Raw genomic sequence first — 17,050 nt, forward strand, 5'->3', positions numbered from 1 at the left:
GTGCTGATCCAGGCCAGATCTATCCTACAATCAGCTACAGCTGGTGCAGTAGCTGTTGCAGTAAGTGGCTAAAACTTGCTCCCGACATCTTAAGAGACGTGCTAACACAGGCATTAGCACTCATTATTAGTTGTAGCCTCCATGCTGACACACCAGCCTCCCAGTCCGAGATGCAGCAAGTTTGCAGGTTTGAGACTGGGCAAGGTTTGAACTGTGCATTCAAAACACAACGGAGGTTGTAATGGCTTGTTGCTGGCATGAGCAGAGTTGTTGTCTGTGCTAGATAGACTCTGTGGCCCCTCACGAGCCTCCTGTTCGCCCGCTCCTCTCTCTGGACCCTGTAGGCCTGTTCTTCTCCCCTTTTTAGCTGCTGTTTTCTTTTGGCTCCTCTCGCTGTCCTTCATTCGCTGCCATTTCCTTCCTGTACTCCTGTTGCATGGCGATACTCTTCTTATTTGCCTGATGTGTCTTTCACTCTTTGTTTTATTTTTATATCTGTCTATCTATCAGGCTTTCTCAGTTCTGCCTTTCTTGCTTTTTCTCCTGTGTGGTTTGACTTTGCTGCTGACTTTGCTTTTTCTCTTAAATCTCACCATTGTATATGAATGGGGAATCCAAATAGCTCATCAAACATTAATTAATGTCAGGACAGTAAATATATTATTGATTGCTTTTTATCATAATTACCATGAGGCAATCTATTCATCTCAATTCCTTGTGTAGCCTAATGGAAAAGGTGTTGTTGATTACACCACTGCTTTGTCACCTTGCTTTTCTTTGTCTTATACTTCACAATTGCCTATTTCTTAATTAACACACAGGTCCCCATCATCTTCTGCGTTTATTTTCCTCTCCTGTTCTCTCTTGCATCTTTTCCAGTCTTCTTTTCGAATGACTCGTCCTTTGTCATTATCTTACTTTTATACTTTTCTCTTATCTTTTCGAATGACTCGTCCTTTGTCATTATCTTACTTTTATACTTTTCTCTTATCTTTTCGAATGACTCGTCCTTTGTCATTATCTTACTTTTATACTTTTCTCATCTTTTCTTCTTCCTACTTTGTCTTTCTCTCTTTTTATTCAGCTCTGCCCTCCTCCTCCTTCTTCCTCCTCTTCTTGTCTTTCCTGTCCTCACTGTCATCTGTGATGTGTTTGCATCTTTCTAGGTGTCCAGTCTGCTCCCTTCTTCCATTGCTAAGCCTTTGCCCATCCTTGCTTTAGCTGCTTTGTTATTCTATGAGGCCGTAATTAATTGCTGTCACAAGTGCCAGATTAACTCTATGGCTCTTCATAAGTGATTGTAACATTAGGATTAGTGCATATTTAGTCCAAGCGGATCTAAGGTTATGATAAATGGACGTTAATTGGCAAGATGTTGCATTTCCTCTTACAAAATGGTGCCCTGTAAAGGCCTAATCAGATGGAAAATGTAATGTTAATTATCTTTTCTTTTTTAATTTACCAGGCTATGCTCATCAAAGCTTCCCTGTCTTCCTCCTCTCTTCACCAATTATCTTTCTCGTGGACTGTTGCTTTGCTGATTTTCCTAGTATTTTCTGCTTTCTCCATTTCTTCTCTCTGTCTCTTTCTCTCTCTCTGTCTGTTTCTCTCTCTTGCTTTTCTCAATTCAGTCAACCAAGGCCACAGTAATAGCAGAACTTGAACTTCAATTTGAGTTTTTGTAGTAGCATCAGTCAAGTATGTAGAGAGTGACCAATTCAGTGGTGCAGTGCACAGAAAGGCACTTTTTTCGTGCAATGTTGGAACAGGGGGATTTGGTTTAGAAGGGGTTGAATTACTGAGACTGAAACAGTCTCTTCTCACGGCTCTTCCCCCTAACGTTGCTTGCCTATTTCTGTTACCGCCGAGCTGAAGGCTACAGTCGGGGTTGTTTTTTAACTCTGTGTTTGTGAACGACTTGTCTGTCCCTATTCTTCTTTGTGTCGTTTGGCATTCTCTGTTCTCGTTCCTACTGCTGTAAAGCTGTTTCTTTCTCTGAGTGCCATCACTGAAGGCTGCTAATTTTTACCTACTTGTGAGTGGCAGGCTTTTGTGCATGCTTGTTATGCCCGGGTGCTGCTGTTTTACCTCCTTTTGTCTTTGATATCTTTTGTTTTGCATGTCATGGTAGATTTTCATCCTTCCTTTCTGGACGGCATCCTCTGCTGCTGCTCCTAATCTTCTTGCCTTTTATTTTTCTTGCTGCTTGCTGTCTCCTCTCTCTTTCTTGAACCTTCATTTTCGCTACTGCTTTCTGCTTGTGCTGTCTCTTAGAATAGATATTCTCAAAACCTTTATTTTCTTGCATGCATTTCTGTCTCTCATTTCTTAAGTATATCTATATTTAGCCTTTCTAGTCTTCTTCTTTAGCCTTCTCTATATTTTCAATTTTCTTGCATGCATTGCTGTCCTCTTTTGTTTTCTAAGTCACCTTACTGTCTAAAATGCTCTCTTTCTCTCCTGGGTCTACCTTTATTCTAGTGTTTTTGTACGACACCAAGCCATGAATTTTGAAATGAGCGTCCCACTGATCCTCTCATCACTGAGGTGGTGCTTGTCTGCATTTAATCACCCATGTAGTTGCTGTATCCTCAAGCAAGTGCTGTTGTCTCGCATTGCTGTTCCCTCTGATGTTTCACAATAAATGATGTTTTTTTTGTCATGTCATTTTCTCTGCTATGGTCATTTTCAGGCTTGAAAACAGGCCAGAGTATCTTTCAGTCCACAAGCTAATTTTGTAGCATTTGACAATAGCTGATGAGTGGACCTAGTCTACAGATATGTGTGTAAGGGAGATCAATTAAGTGGTCATCCTGGGATGGGATTGTTGTTGTCATTCTGCACTGTTTCTTGACATATCCGCTGATTCTGCAGTAGATCCAGGAGAACCATCACTGGAAATGGATTTGTCTGTGTTTAGAATATACAAAAGCACCTGGATATACATGTATTATATGAAACATGTTTATAACAGAAACAAATGTAATAAATAGTTAAAAATAAAATAGGATCAAATATAACTTTGGTCCACATGGACACATGTCAGTAGGTGATATGTGTGTATCCTCCTCGCCATGTGAACTATACTTACGGTACATAGATTTAGTTTACCTTTGTACCTTCGTCATTGTACACATGATACACACATGACATATATACCCACCACATATATATATATAACATATATACCCACCACATACATACTAAAACCAGTTTTTAGCAGCATAGTCCTGAGATTCCATAATTGCACGGACACGCATAATTGCATGTCCACATTATATAAAAATATCAACATAAATATGATATGGAATATGAATATGAATAGCCTATATATAAAAGAGAGGTTTGGTAGGGCAGGCCAGGCCAGGGGGAACAAGGCTGCAATGGCTGTGTGCGCATGTGTTACTTACAACCCTATCTCAACAATGTGACATGGTTTGGTTGGTTAGGTGAGAAGGTTTTGGGGTTAATAGAAACTTCAAACAATGTGTATGGCTGAACTGAGCACTGAACTAAAATCCTTAATGAATACATGACCATTGTACTTGACCATGACCATTGTACTTGACCAATACATGGCCATTGTACTTCTAGGGCCATGAGATTTGAGCTCATCTGTCCAGGGGGTGGTTTGGTTGTTGTGAATATCTGTTGAGATGTTAGGGAGGACCAAGCCATCACAGGCACTGCTTTGCAAGGAAGTGTACATAACTGTTCGTGCTCTTCATTAAAAATGTAAACTCAGACAAGCAGTGAATAAATATTTATATGAACATGTTTAAATATTTCAAGGTAACACGTTCCCACGACCAGGCCAAACACAGGTATGAATCGATGATGAATAAAATGGCTGCTACTCTGTGCTGAACTAGAGTCCTGTTTAAAGTGTTTTTTTTTTTCCAAAGACAAAGAATCAGACTCGCTCTGTTGAACAACATCATCTGTGGTTTATCTGGCAAAGAAAAGGGATGACAGAATGAATATTGTAAAGGGAACATGAAGACTCAGCACAGATTGCAAATGTGCAGAGCGGCACACAGTAATGTAAACATGGTAATTTAAGTCAAGAATGAAAGTAAACTTAAGTAGATTCTACATATGTTCCCGTAAATAAATAAAGCTCACAAAACTGGGCTAATACGCAAAGCTGTCTGTGTTTCTATTTATGGATGTTTTGTGAGCTTGTCGTGTGTGTGTGTGTGTGTGTGTGTGTGTGTGTGTGTGTGTGTGTGTGAAAGAGAGAGAGAGAGAGAAACAGAGAGAGAGTGTGAGAGAGGAGAGACTGTGTGTCTGAGTGTGTGTGCGTGTGTGTGTGTGTGTTTCATGCTGTTTCCACTAGTGCTGGGCTCTCACAGATCCATCTGAATGTCTTGCTGCAGGCGTCGTGCCTCCAGTTCTTCACAGGGCTGGTCTCCTTGAGGATGGAAACACAGTCGTTATCAGCAGCCTCTCCTCCAGATCCAATCACCCAGAAGCTGAGAAAACACACACACACACACACACACACACACACACACACACACACACACACAGTGAGAGAAATCAAGATGTTCCAACTACAAGAGTAAGTACTCTGCCATCAGAAGTCACCACTGATGTAAATCAGATTGGTCTAAGTGCCCCCACCTCCTCTGCATAGGTAGACTGCCATCCACCCAGACCCAGACCCCCTCTGCGTCCTCATCGCTCAGCCCGACCCAGTACCGATACTCCGGGCTTCGGTGGAGTTTGCCTGTGGAGGTACTCCTGGAGGTAAACGACAAATGCACCACACTTATGCAATGCTTTGTTATTCCTCTGATCACTCACAAGCACTTGACAAAGACACACTCTCTCTCTCTCTCTCTCTCTCACACACACACACACACGCACACACACACACACACACACACACACACACACACACACACACAAACTGCAATACACACTCTGGTAATGTCTGCTTTTTCACAGATGGGTATGGAGAGTGAAGACTATTATATAGTTTGTTTTGCAGTCCTAAGCAGAGTGAAGACTGGACAGGGCACTATGGTTGGCTTTGCTGTCATAAGCAGGGCCATTCACTCTCGCCAGCCTTGCTGTGGGCAGCCTGATTGGCAAACTCAGTAGAGGGGTGTATATTTATATACTGCTTGCTCTCTCATTCACACTAGATGGCTCATAGTCACTGCAGGGCTGGGAAAGCTTTTTATCATTCTTAAGTGAGTTTCCCCAGAAAACTAGATATGCCGAGGGTTTTAAAAGAAATATATATAATGTACGTTAATAGAGCTATACTGAGATCATGTAGATTTACAGAGTGAGTGCACATGAGAATTTTTTTTATTGCACCCACGTATAAAAGAGCCTGCTAAATAAGCATTAACATGATTCATCTTTTGAATATCCTAAAGGGCTGGAAGAGCTTTTACTCCATTTAAATGACTCCTATTAGCAAAGCACCCTTGAAAGCCCTCGTCAGAAATGTCTAAGAAGAGCCTGCTCTGGAATAAGAGAACCCTCATGAGTTCTAGATTCTAGGGACGTTCCGTTTGCCGAGCGAGAACTTTTTTAGAAGACTGGTTTGATTTTTTGGAATGTGCGCAGCACTCTCCCGTCTGGTGTAGCCAGTTCCATTGGCATTATGGAAGTAAAATGAGCTGAGTTGTTGCACCTGCTCCTCCATGCTATCGATCACCACAAGATCGCCACCCTGCTGGAGGCAGTGCATCCGGCTGCTGCTCCAGATCCTCAGCTCCGCAGAGAAGAAATAGCAGTGGGTCGAAAAAAGCTTCCAGCCCCTCAAGCAGGGTGTACACACCCGCTCTGTCAGGACACACACACACACACACACACACACACACACACACACACACACAGGAAACCTGTTGTCAGCAGCTAAGCTGCGGAACACTCTCCTTCAGTCAACTCATTCTTTGTGTTACTATTTTACAGTCATTCCTCTTTCTCATTTTCTCATTTGATAATGATTTCATAATTATTGTAATCACAGTGACTCTATATTATGATTACTGCAAGTGCAAGTGCATAGTTTCTTATAGTTTTTGTTGTAATGATCACCATCATCATGATTATCACTATTATCGTCATCATCATCAATATTGTAAATATTTCAGTTGTTGTTTATCTTGTTGCTGTTGTTGTCATTAACCTTCTGTCCCCAGCTCTGTCCGAGGACAGTGCCGCTCCACCGCGGGCAGGTGTCCCAGCTGGGTGAGTGTCCTCCTGAGTCTGCTCGTCTCCCTCTCCAGGATGGCGTGCTGCTGGGCCTGCAGGGCTCTGCCCTCGGACAGCCTCACGTTCTCCGCCAGGAGCTGGACGCACGCCTCCGTCAGGTTCGACCACTCCGCCTCCAGCCAGCCCTGGGCCTCTTGCAGCTGGCCGTGTTCTCCGCGCAGCGTGGCGGTGGACGCCCTGACCTCCTCCAGCTCCCCCCGGAGCCGCTGGTTGGTGTGGACAAGCTGGGCAGCGTCTACCTGCAGCCGCGCTCTGGACTGGACCAGGGCGAGGATGTCTCTCTGGGCCTGCTGCTCCCTGGCCATGGCCGCGTGGCTGGACTGTGCGTGGGAGGCCAGAAGGGCTTCGTTCTCCCTCTGCAGCAGGGCCAGGGCCTCCCGCAATGCCCTGAGCTCCAGGCTCAGGAGAGTGAACTTCAGAGAGCTTCTGTGATCTGACCGCCAAAAGGGAAAGAAGAGGGACACAAGATGGACTAATCACATGATCATGTACAGAACTGGCTCACAAGAGGTGACACTTAAGGTCAGTTTTGTTCCATATGTGTTCTGAATTTGATGCAGTGGAAGGCCACACATATCCATTTTATGCCAGCCACTGTCTGGCATACTTGTAGTCAGCTCATTCAACTCCTCTGAAGTTCCTGTTCTTAATCTATCATGTCAGAATGGTAGAATAGAAATGCTCATGTTTCCTATTTAGTCATGATAATGGTCATCAGGTCCGCTCTATTTTCTTCTGATTGCAAACATTAACTGGTGTCATCGTGGCCTACATACTGAATTTCCTGAATCCTGAATCCTGAATTTCCCCTCGGGGATCAATAAAGTATTTATTTATCTATCTATCTATCTATCTATCTATCATACACTTAAACTGATGACTTATTTGTGGTATTATGTGACTCTCACACAAAGTCATTTACACAGGTGGGGTACACCAGAGAATTGGCTACACATGTTATCTGTGTGCTCCTGTTGTTTAGGCTCTTCAGGACTGATGCCCTCTTGGCTACGTGGGGCAACTCTGAGGGGTTACTCGAGGGTAACTCCAGGGGTAGCTGCTAAGGGGTGTAATTGTGTGGGGTAACTCACAGTGGATGTCCCCAGCGAGGTGATGCCCAGGAAGAGGGTGGCACAAAGCAGGCACAGACATGCCGCTGCCAACCAGCATGAGGGCTTTGGGGCACCAGTGGGGCCAGCGGTGTCAGTCTCTCCCCCACTGCCTGCAGAACATGAACTGCCATGGTAAACATGCCCACAGGGCCAGGTTAAGGTCATCTCCCCGAGCCCCCCCATTTTTTTTCCAATATATATTACTATTATTATTATTATTATCAATATACATAAGACAGAGAGAGAGAGAGAGAGAGAGAGGCAATTAAATTATGACAGACATAATGTAAAAATGAAATTTGCATTTATATTGTGGAACCGTGTAACCGACATACAATTGTACCAACATACAAAAAACAAGTAGCCTACAAACATGGGGCAATGCACACAAAAAAATCAACCATGAAATATTACCATCAATTACTTCAACTTAGGCTTGAAAACTGCCAGTGGTACCCAGGTCAGACTAAAATATGCAACTCCCGAACTCTGAACTCATGAAACATTGTAGCCTAGAGTTTGGCGGGCACGCACACAGCCACATCATGATGCATTGTAACACGCTGTCTGTAATACACTGTAACACGCAGCCCTAGCCAGCCACGACGTCAAATACATTGAAACACGCAATCTAGCGCACACACACAGCCCAACCACATCAAATACAAACAAGGGGGGTGTCGCAGCCGATAACGGTAACGTTGTCAGGGACAGGGGTAGTAGGGGTAGTTTTAAGGGCAGCCGTTGCCCACTGGTTAGCACTCTGGACTTGTAACCGGAGGGTCGCCGGTTCGAGCCCCGACCAGTGGGCCGCGGCTGAAGTGCCGTTGAACAAGGCACCTAACACCTCACTGCTCCCCGAGCGCCGCCGTTGTAGCAGGCAGCTCACTGAGCCGGGATTAGTGTGTGCTTCACCTCACTGTGTGTTCACTGTGTGCTGTTTGTGTTTCACTAATTCACCGATTGGGATAAATGCAGAGACCAAATTTCCCTCACGGGATCAAAAAAGTATATATACAATCTATACTAGACGTGGACTTATCCCTATTTTGATCCTCGTTTTGAAAAAAGTGGACAGGGCACCTGCAGGAATGAATGCGCCCACATAACTTTCAACGCTTTGATAATATTTGTCCCTGTTAGGTTCCTGCATTGGTCAGTTAAAAAGTAGCCTACATACTGTAGCAGGCTAATAACATCCACATGCAATATCAACGTCTAACAACGACCTATTTATTTGGACAACTTTGTATAGCCCTATAAAGGCTAAAGTTACCTAGTTTTGTTCTAGCGAAGGCTACGTTCACGTATGGCTTTAAACAGTGGTAATGCTAGCCTAACGTTTTGACAAGCAATAATCTTGCCTACCTTGTGCTTGCGGCTTGCCCATTTGAAATAGCTCCTCTCGCTTTGCTGTCTCCATCCTTTCTGTTTTCGTTGTTTAAAACGTGTTATATCCATGAGTCTCGAGTTGTGTGCTGATAACCAGCATAGATAGTCATAGAAAACAACAAGCTAGCCTACAACTTCTGTAGCATGCCTGTGTATCTCTCCTGCTCAAACAAAATGTGCGCGCATGCATATTCTGCATAAAGTTGATTTTGATAACGTTACTAACTTTACTTTACAGAAAATTGTAAATAGCCTACTGGCATGCAGTTAATGGAATAGGCTACTGTGCAGAGTTGAGAAGTTATGGTAGCCTAGGCCAATTTGGTGTGAATACACGCACACAGGGGACATTCTCTCTCGTTGTTGAGTAGCCTGGCTGATACGCACAGTGCGTACGGCCATGGCTTTGGCGCGCCTTACTGAGAACGTCTGGCTGAAGCTCTCTCTTTTTTCGAGATCCGCTTTCATATTTCGTAATTGTCTCATGCGAAGCCATTGTTGTCTGTGACAGCATGCATTGATACGGGCAGGGGCGCCTGCAGGAATTAATGCTATGGTACGCACACCCATCACCCCCCCGGAAGAAAAAAAAAACGTTCACGCGTGGACAGTATTTTTCCTTTATGTTCGTGCATACATAGCATAACAACATCCACATGCAATAATGCAACAACAACGTCTACAATTACCTATTCAATTGGGCAACTTTATACATCCCTATACAGGCTAAAGCTACCTTTAGTTGTGTTATAGCGTACTGTAACGTCTGGCTTTAAACAGCTGTAATGCAGTCGTTCTGACAAGCACACCAATTGCTTAGCCAACCTTGTTCTTGCCCATCTTGAATAGCTCCTCTAGCTTTGCTGCCTCCATCCTTTCTGTTTTCGTTGTTTAAACTTGTGATATCCATGAGTATTGAGTTGAATTAGCTCAACATTGTGTGCTGATAACCATATAGAAAGCCGAGTAAAAGAAAACAAGTAGCCTATGCGTGCCTGCGTGCGTACTCTCTCCTGCTCAAACATGTGTGCGCGTTAATTTTGATTTGAAGTGTTCACTAACTTTACTTAATAGAAAATTGTAAATAGCCTGATGGCATGCAACTAATGGGATACTGTGCATAGTTGGAAAGGTATGGTAGGCCAATATGGTGTGAATATACACACACACAAGGTAAATTTTCTCTCGTTGTTGAGTGATGGTACGCACAGTGCGTACGGACGTACACCTGCAGGCGCGCCTGGATACGGGCAAAGACAGGTGACGATAAGACACTTGTTTTCTTTTTTAAATATCCCGCGCCGGGGCCACCTAGTGGCCGGCCCGGGGCAGCAGCCCCTTAGCCCAATGCCCAAACGCGGCCCAGCATGCCCATCAAAGCATCTCGAAGGGTGTGTGTGTGTGTGTGTGTGTGTGTGTGTGTGTGTGTGTGTGTGATCTCACAGTGCAAGCAGTGCCAGTGGCGCCAGTCTCTCCTGCACTGCCTGCAGGTCCCTTGAAAAGCGCCTTATAAATGCAATGTGTCATTGTTGTTGTAAACATGCCCATTAAAGCATGTGACAGACATTACATTTATAAGTTATTCTTTTCTACTTCATTTTCTGCAATACTATCCTATAGGTCAGAAGAAGATGAATAAAAATAAACTCACAAACAACGCCTACTTCTATAACCCTAAAAATGACCAGCCATCCTGACTGAAGTTGAAACGGGAAAAGCTCAACATAGCCTCTATTCAAGTCAGTCAAGGGATGGTCATTTCATTTATGGGAAAAGTGCAATGTCTAATGTGTGAAACTCATAAACCAAACATTATTCTCATTGCTGGGCCAATTATATATAGGCATATACTATATGGGTGTCCATTGCCACTTCAATGTAATATATTTGACTGTGTTTGTAATACGTAACTGTGGTCAAAAGATGCAGACCAAACAATTGCAGCCCTTAAACAACACTGAAATAGTGAGTTTAGAATGAGTTTGTGGACCACTTTTTCAGTTCATATTTTGTTCTCTGTTAATATTTTGGTTACACTTTACACTTTACACTTTACACTTTATGACAGTATGACAGTAGTGAACGTGTCATAAACAAGTCATAAACTTTATGACATAACACTTCTGTTATTAAGTGACATTTGTTTTTTGTCATAACAATATAGGGTTAGGATTAGGGTTAGGTTTAGGGTTAGGGTTAGAGTTAGAGTTAGGGTTAGCGATTAGGGTTAGGGTTTGGGTTTGGGTTCATGTGTCATGACAGTGTCATGTCACTCTTATGTCGATACTATCAAGTAAAGTGTTACCCATCTTTTTAATGTTACAGTAAAATCTCATCTGATTCAAAGCAGTAATAAAATAAAGCCACTTAAATTTTCTCTCATTTTCCACTCGTAAAACTCACAGTGTATTATTTGTCACAATGCACAATGCAATTCAGTCCCCAGATAATAATGTGATTCCATCCACAGAGGTAGGAGAAAACAACTTCATCTTGCCTCCCAGAGTGATGTGTTTCATTCTGTCATGGTGAAAGTGGTTGGTTGGTTGCAACGAAAGTGCTAGCAGCACTCTGTCAGGTATCCATGTTGCTGCGTGAGATATTCTATATTAAATACATACTTCTGAAGGAGTGTGAGAGTGTGTTGACCTCTTGATGTTAGCAGTTAGCTGTGTGGTGGCTAAAGTAGCAGGACTTACCTAAGTGTGGGGTCTCTCTGGTCGTCCCCCTCTGATCATCAGGCTTGTCTGAGTCGGTCATCCTTGTGGCTTCTGCTTGCTGTAAACACATTTGACCCAAACACAGAGTTTCTTCTCACTGACCAGCACACACTGTGGGTTTGTATCTCTATGCTTCCCTCATTATACTAGTCAAGAAGACAGAAATGTGTGTGTGTGTGTGTGTGTGTGTGTGTGGTTGTGTGTGTGTGTGTGTGTGGTGCTTGAGTGCATACCACATGGTGACACTTATCTTTAAGGATATGTATGCTGGCGTATTTGTGTGTGTGTGTGTGTGAAAGAGAGAGAGAGAAGGGGGGGGGGGGGGATGGAAAAGAGGGAGTATTTTTCTGTTTGCTAATTTGATTTGTTAACCTTGTGTAGGCCTACTGCAACCCCAAGAGCTGAAAACTGACAAGCACAAACAAACCACTCTTTATGCCTGGTCCAGACCTGAATTTGTACACATACACACACACACACACTGACACTGAGCTGACACTGGCACGCTTGTCTTCTTACAGTGGCACAATAGCCTGAGACTCTGCCCACAGAAAATAAAAAGCATGATAATCAGGACTCAGAAAGTCACACAAGGAAAGGCGAAAAAGCACAGCAGTCTATTCTTCTGTTTTGCCATTACTCTTTTCCATTTGTTGCCTGAGGATGGCTGTGTCCTTTCAATTTGCTGTGAGTTATCTTTTTGTGTTCTTCTTTCTGTAACAGTGAGATTTCATGGGCTACTTAATTAGATCTACCTGAAATGACACGGAATGGAGTTGGTTTCTGTACATTCTAATTCCTGTGAGAATGCTGGCACACTTTTTCAAGGTGACTTTGCTTAAAACACTTTGCATACAGTAGCTTGTCTTTAGTGAGATTAGCATGGACCATGTACAGATTATGTTCAATGTTCCAATTATTTTTATTCAAATCTGATTACATTTAATACATCTCCTTCCTGCATGTGACACTTGCATAGATCCTCATACCAATCCCAGATACTTCAAACAGTGCACTCTCTATAGAAGCATTTCATCAACAGACACGGGCTCCGATTGTTAAAGCTGGTCGGGATGCAATTCCCTGGTGACGTCCTGTGGACGTTGGCTTTATATAGAAAAAGAAAATGAATGTGCATGACATTTATTATATTAGTCTGTGAAGCATTATTTTACAGTCAGAAAGGAACTCTCAAACTTCAACCTTACTTTGTGGTCTCTCACAAAGCCTAAATCGGTGTGATTAGAGAAGAATGAGCCATTGCCGTGATAGACTAGTCCAGTCAGACACCAGAGCATCCATTTTAGAAATATATCAGCTGCAAAACAACAGAGGAACGTTTTCTCGACACATGTCCCTCTTCAGCTGTGAGGCTTGGTTTGTGTTGTGGTGTCTGCCTGGGGTTGACAGGAGGAGAGGGGACATTTATTTTGCTGTTGTCAGTGGTTCTCGAACACCTTGACATTTCAAGAGCCTTTGATGTGTAGCTTTTACTCCAGCTCTTTCTGTCTGGTCCCAGAGTCTGCCGTCATCCCTGTCTGGAACAATTCCCTTCTCTCTCTCCTCTCCCTCTCCCTCAAGCTATCGATATATGTACATGCGTCAATCACTATGAGGCTTTAGAAATACTTCATAACACTTATGAATGTGTTTACAATGCTTTATTGATACAGGGTCTAAAGTGTTACCAATCTAACGCACCCTAGCGGCAGCAAATGTAATTTGCAGCCAGGGTAGTAGCATGTATCGCTGTTGACCAAGTTGCTTCTGTCTGCCTGCCTGTCTGTCTGTCTGTCTGTCTGTCTGTCTGTCAAAGTCAAAGTCAAAGTCAAAGTCTGCTTTATTGTCAATTTCTTCACATGTCAAGACATACAAAGAGATCGAAATTATGTTTCCCACTATCCCACGGATGAGACCAGACATATTTTACCAATTTGGTCCACAGACAAACATAACATTCAAGTAAACAATATAAAAAGTAAATAAGAAGGCACATACAATGAAGAAATAAGAGCAGCAAAATGTGGGTTGAAATTGTGCAATTGTGCATACAGTAGACAGTCAATATAATAGTGCAAAAGTCAGGCCAATAAATGGCTGAGGTAGTTCTGTTTGACCTAAGTATGCAAGTGGCATAGTGGTGCAAGTTATGTAAGAGCAGCAGAAGTGTGTTCAGAAGTGTTTTCAGTCTGTCTGTCTGTCTCTCTGCTTGCCTGCCTGTCAAGCAAATGTCCCTCTTACCCAGCATGCCTGTGGGTTTCTGTCCTCCGGTGTGTGTGTGTGTGTGTGTGTGCCCTGGACTCTCTCAGAGAAGGGCCTGATGGCATCGATTGGGTAGAGGCTGGATTGTCTGATAACTTTGAAGGCTTAGGTTTCATTGGCTCTCAATTTCATTGGCTCTCAAACAGAATACGCAATCACACACACACACACACACACACACACACTCTCTCTCTCTCTCTCTCTCTGTCTCCCTCACACACACACACACACACACACATACACACACACACACACACACACCCAGAGTGTGTGAGAGAGATAGCAGGTGGCTCAGGTCCAGTGCAGGGCCAGATAGAGACCGTGTCCAGACTCCAGGCCAAACCCAAGCACACAGAGAGAGAGAGAGAGAGCGGGAGAGAAAAAGAAAGAGAGAGAGAGAGAAGGAGAGAGGGAGGAAGGGAGGGAAGGAGGAAGAATCAGTGTAAAGGCAGGGACATCTAAAATAGGGATAAAAATATGGAAACTCTTCAAACATACTCACTAGAGGACACAGAGGAGAGGCAGGCTTGCGTCACTGCTGCGTCTTCCTTCCTCCATGGGAATGCTCATCACGAACCCCTTACCAGTGTTTTAATTTAGCTCCGACACGAAGACAACCCAATCCCGCCAAACTCTCGGAGGAGATAACTTCACATCTACAAAGCGCCTCTTATCATCAGGATAGGCTCACAGCGCAGGCTCGGAGCTGGAGGCTTGTCGACGAGTTCTGGCTGTAGTTTGACAGCGGTGTCATGTCAGTGGATGTGCCTTATCTTCCTCCTCCTCCTCTACTTTACATTAATCATGAATTAGTCACGAGTGGCAATCTGCACTCACAAAAGAAGTCAGTTTCTTTTTTGAAATACAGCAAGAATCTAAAATGTTACAGCTCTTAATGTATTTCTGAACATTCTGTTCTTTTACAAATTCATGTGTCCCAAAAGTTTTGTTTTACCTGTTATACTCAGTTCAGTTCTTACTGATTGTGTTAAACTAACTTCATCCTGGACTCACTTGAGGCTTAACCAATCAGTGACCAGACAAAACTAGAGCCTGCCAAATTAATCTACACCAATCAGTGAGCAAATACTGAGCGTCAGCCAATCAGTGATCAGAAATGGCTCATTGAGAGTACATGAATGTATCCAATGAATAACCCTGCAGTACCAATACTAAATAAACACCAAGTATCCATAGATACTCCCCATCCCACAGAAACATACATAAACACGCTGCCTCCCAAACACACACATTTACACACTGAAAAACACTCATTCATATACATGCAAACACATTCCAACATCCAATATGAGCTCACAGAAATAAAAACACACAGACACACACACACACACACACCGACATCCACAAATAGATAGATAGATAGATACTTTATTGATCCCCAAGGGGAAATTCAAGGTCCCAGTAGCATACAGACATCACACACAACATTCACTAACAGCAGAAAAAAATAATTAAAAGTATATAATATAAAAAACACAACTACGCAATAAGGGCAGTAGAAGATAAAGAATATACGAAAATACAAATTATACTAAATAACACTATATCTGAATCCAGTCTTAAAACAGTATCCACATAGTGGGTGATTAATCATGAGGCGCTTGCAATGACTGAGACAGGGACTGAGCCTGTGATTCTCTGTGCATAGTAAGGTAAGGTGCTCTGTGTGAGTGAGTGTCATGGTGATGGTGCAAATGAGTAAGTCCAAGAGTGCAACAGTGCAAGAATAAAGTCTAGAGACCAGCATAAAATAAATATGGACATATAAGAGAGAAGGCAAGGTAATATAAAAAACTATAGAAAAACTATATATATATATATATATTATTACTTAATATATATATATATATATATATATATATATTAAGTAAAGGTATAAGTGTGGCCACAATCTGGCTGTGGGATGGAGGGAGGGGTTATGCATATGTGCTAATATAGCACGCAAATAGTGAGGCAGTAAGTCGGTGGTAAAACGTGGCTAGTGGACAGACAGTACCCAAACATGGAGAGGGTGGAGAGGCAGACAGACTATGCGGAGAAGTCTATCTCTCCTCTTTCCTTAAGTGAAGCATTGAACAGTTCAATGGCCCTGGGGACAAATGACTTCCTCAGTCTGTCTGTTGTGCAAGGCAGTGAGCGAAGTCTCCAGCTGATCAGGCTCTTCTGCTTTACAATATTGCTGTGGAGTGGATGACACTCATTGTCCAAAATGTTGATCAGTTTGTTCAGGGTCCTTTTGTCAGATATTGAAGTGATGCACTCCAGTTCAGCTCCCACTACAGAGCCAGCTTTCCTTACCAGCCTGTCAAGTCACCCAGCATCCTTCTTCTTTGTGCTTCCTTCCCAGCATACCACTGCATAGAAGAGGACGCTGGCAACAACAGACTGGTAGAACATCCTGAGGAGCTTGCTGCACACATTGAAGGACACCTCTTCAGGAAGAACAGCCTGCTCTGCCCTTTCTTGTAGAATGCGTCAGTGTTGGCTGACCAGTCCAGTTTATTGTCCAGGTGGAGACCCAGATACTTGTAGGTGCTTACCACCTCTACATTGACCCCATGGAGACTGGTAGCAGAGCGGGCTTAGACCTGCGGAAATCCACCACAATCTCCTTGGTCTTTGAAGTGTTGAGTTGAAGGCGATTGAGTTTGCACCATTGCACAAAGTCCTCCAGCAGGCTCCTGTACTCCTCCTCTTGCTCGTCCACACAATACACACATCACACACATGCTGACACATTTGAAACATGCACGAGGCTGATAGCTGGATGCCAGTGGTGAGCAATATGTGTGTATGTTTCTGTTTCTGTAAGAGTGGGCAAACCATATGTGCATGTGTGTGTGTCTCTGTGTGTGTGTGGGTGGTGTACATGCCATGTGTGCTGGGTGGTCTAAAATCCTATGTGTATGTTTGAGAGCATGTGTTTGTGTGTGCATGTGAGTGTGTATTTAAAGAGGTTACACTGCAACCCATTTTTTACCAAACGCTCAGTGGGAGGACTGTCCAAGGCAGAAGAGTCCAAGAGCACAGAGAGGCAATAAATCTAAAATCTCAGCCCATTTTCACTGTTCTTTTTTTTTTACACACACACACACACACATTATATAAATACACACACACACACACACTCTCTCTGTCCCCCCCTGCTTTGTTTCCCAGCCCTCAGTCTTTCCATACTTCTTCTTCTTCACTCTTCCTCCCTGCTGGCTGCAGTTCACTGGATAGAATAGAATTAGACTCCATGTTAGCCTCATGTGTCTCCCATTAGCTACACTCACTGTGTGTGTGTGTGAAAGAGGGACAAAG

At 43.3% G+C, this 17,050-nt stretch overlaps 1 protein-coding gene across 2 annotated transcripts; it reads right to left on the reverse strand.

Moving 5' to 3' along the window:
- Positions 1–4,157: 4,157 nt before the first annotated feature.
- Positions 4,158–8,800, reverse strand: LOC121721276 (C-type lectin domain family 4 member M-like). Of its 2 annotated transcripts, XM_042108072.1 has the most exons (5): positions 8,718–8,800; positions 7,329–7,459; positions 6,152–6,670; positions 5,654–5,805; positions 4,158–4,746 (listed from the first exon to the last, which is right to left on the reverse strand). In XM_042108072.1, exons 2-5 carry the CDS (start codon positions 7,405–7,407, stop codon positions 4,681–4,683), a joined length of 816 nt encoding a protein of 271 aa, XP_041964006.1. In that variant the 5' UTR covers positions 7,408–7,459; positions 8,718–8,800; the 3' UTR covers positions 4,158–4,680. The 2 variants fall into 2 exon arrangements, with proteins under 2 accessions (XP_041964006.1, XP_041964005.1); XM_042108071.1 differs by lacking the exon at positions 4,158–4,746 and having other exon boundaries at positions 5,395–5,805.
- Between the last annotated feature and the right edge of the window lie 8,250 nt (positions 8,801–17,050).

Source organism: Alosa sapidissima, chromosome 10 (assembly GCF_018492685.1).
Source record: "Alosa sapidissima isolate fAloSap1 chromosome 10, fAloSap1.pri, whole genome shotgun sequence".
Taxonomy (NCBI): domain Eukaryota; kingdom Metazoa; phylum Chordata; class Actinopteri; order Clupeiformes; family Clupeidae; genus Alosa; species Alosa sapidissima.

Coding starts and splice junctions, on each gene's coding strand:
- LOC121721276 (XM_042108071.1), bottom strand. CDS start 7,407: ATGCTGGTTGGCAGCGGCATGTCTGTGCCTGCTTTGTGCCACCCTCTT. Junction 6,671..7,328: donor CCTCGCTGGGGACATCCACT/GTGAGTTACCCC, acceptor TTTGGCGGTCAG/ATCACAGAAGCTCTCTGAAG. Junction 5,806..6,151: donor GACAGAGCTGGGGACAGAAG/GTTAATGACAAC, acceptor GTGTCCTGACAG/AGCGGGTGTGTACACCCTGC.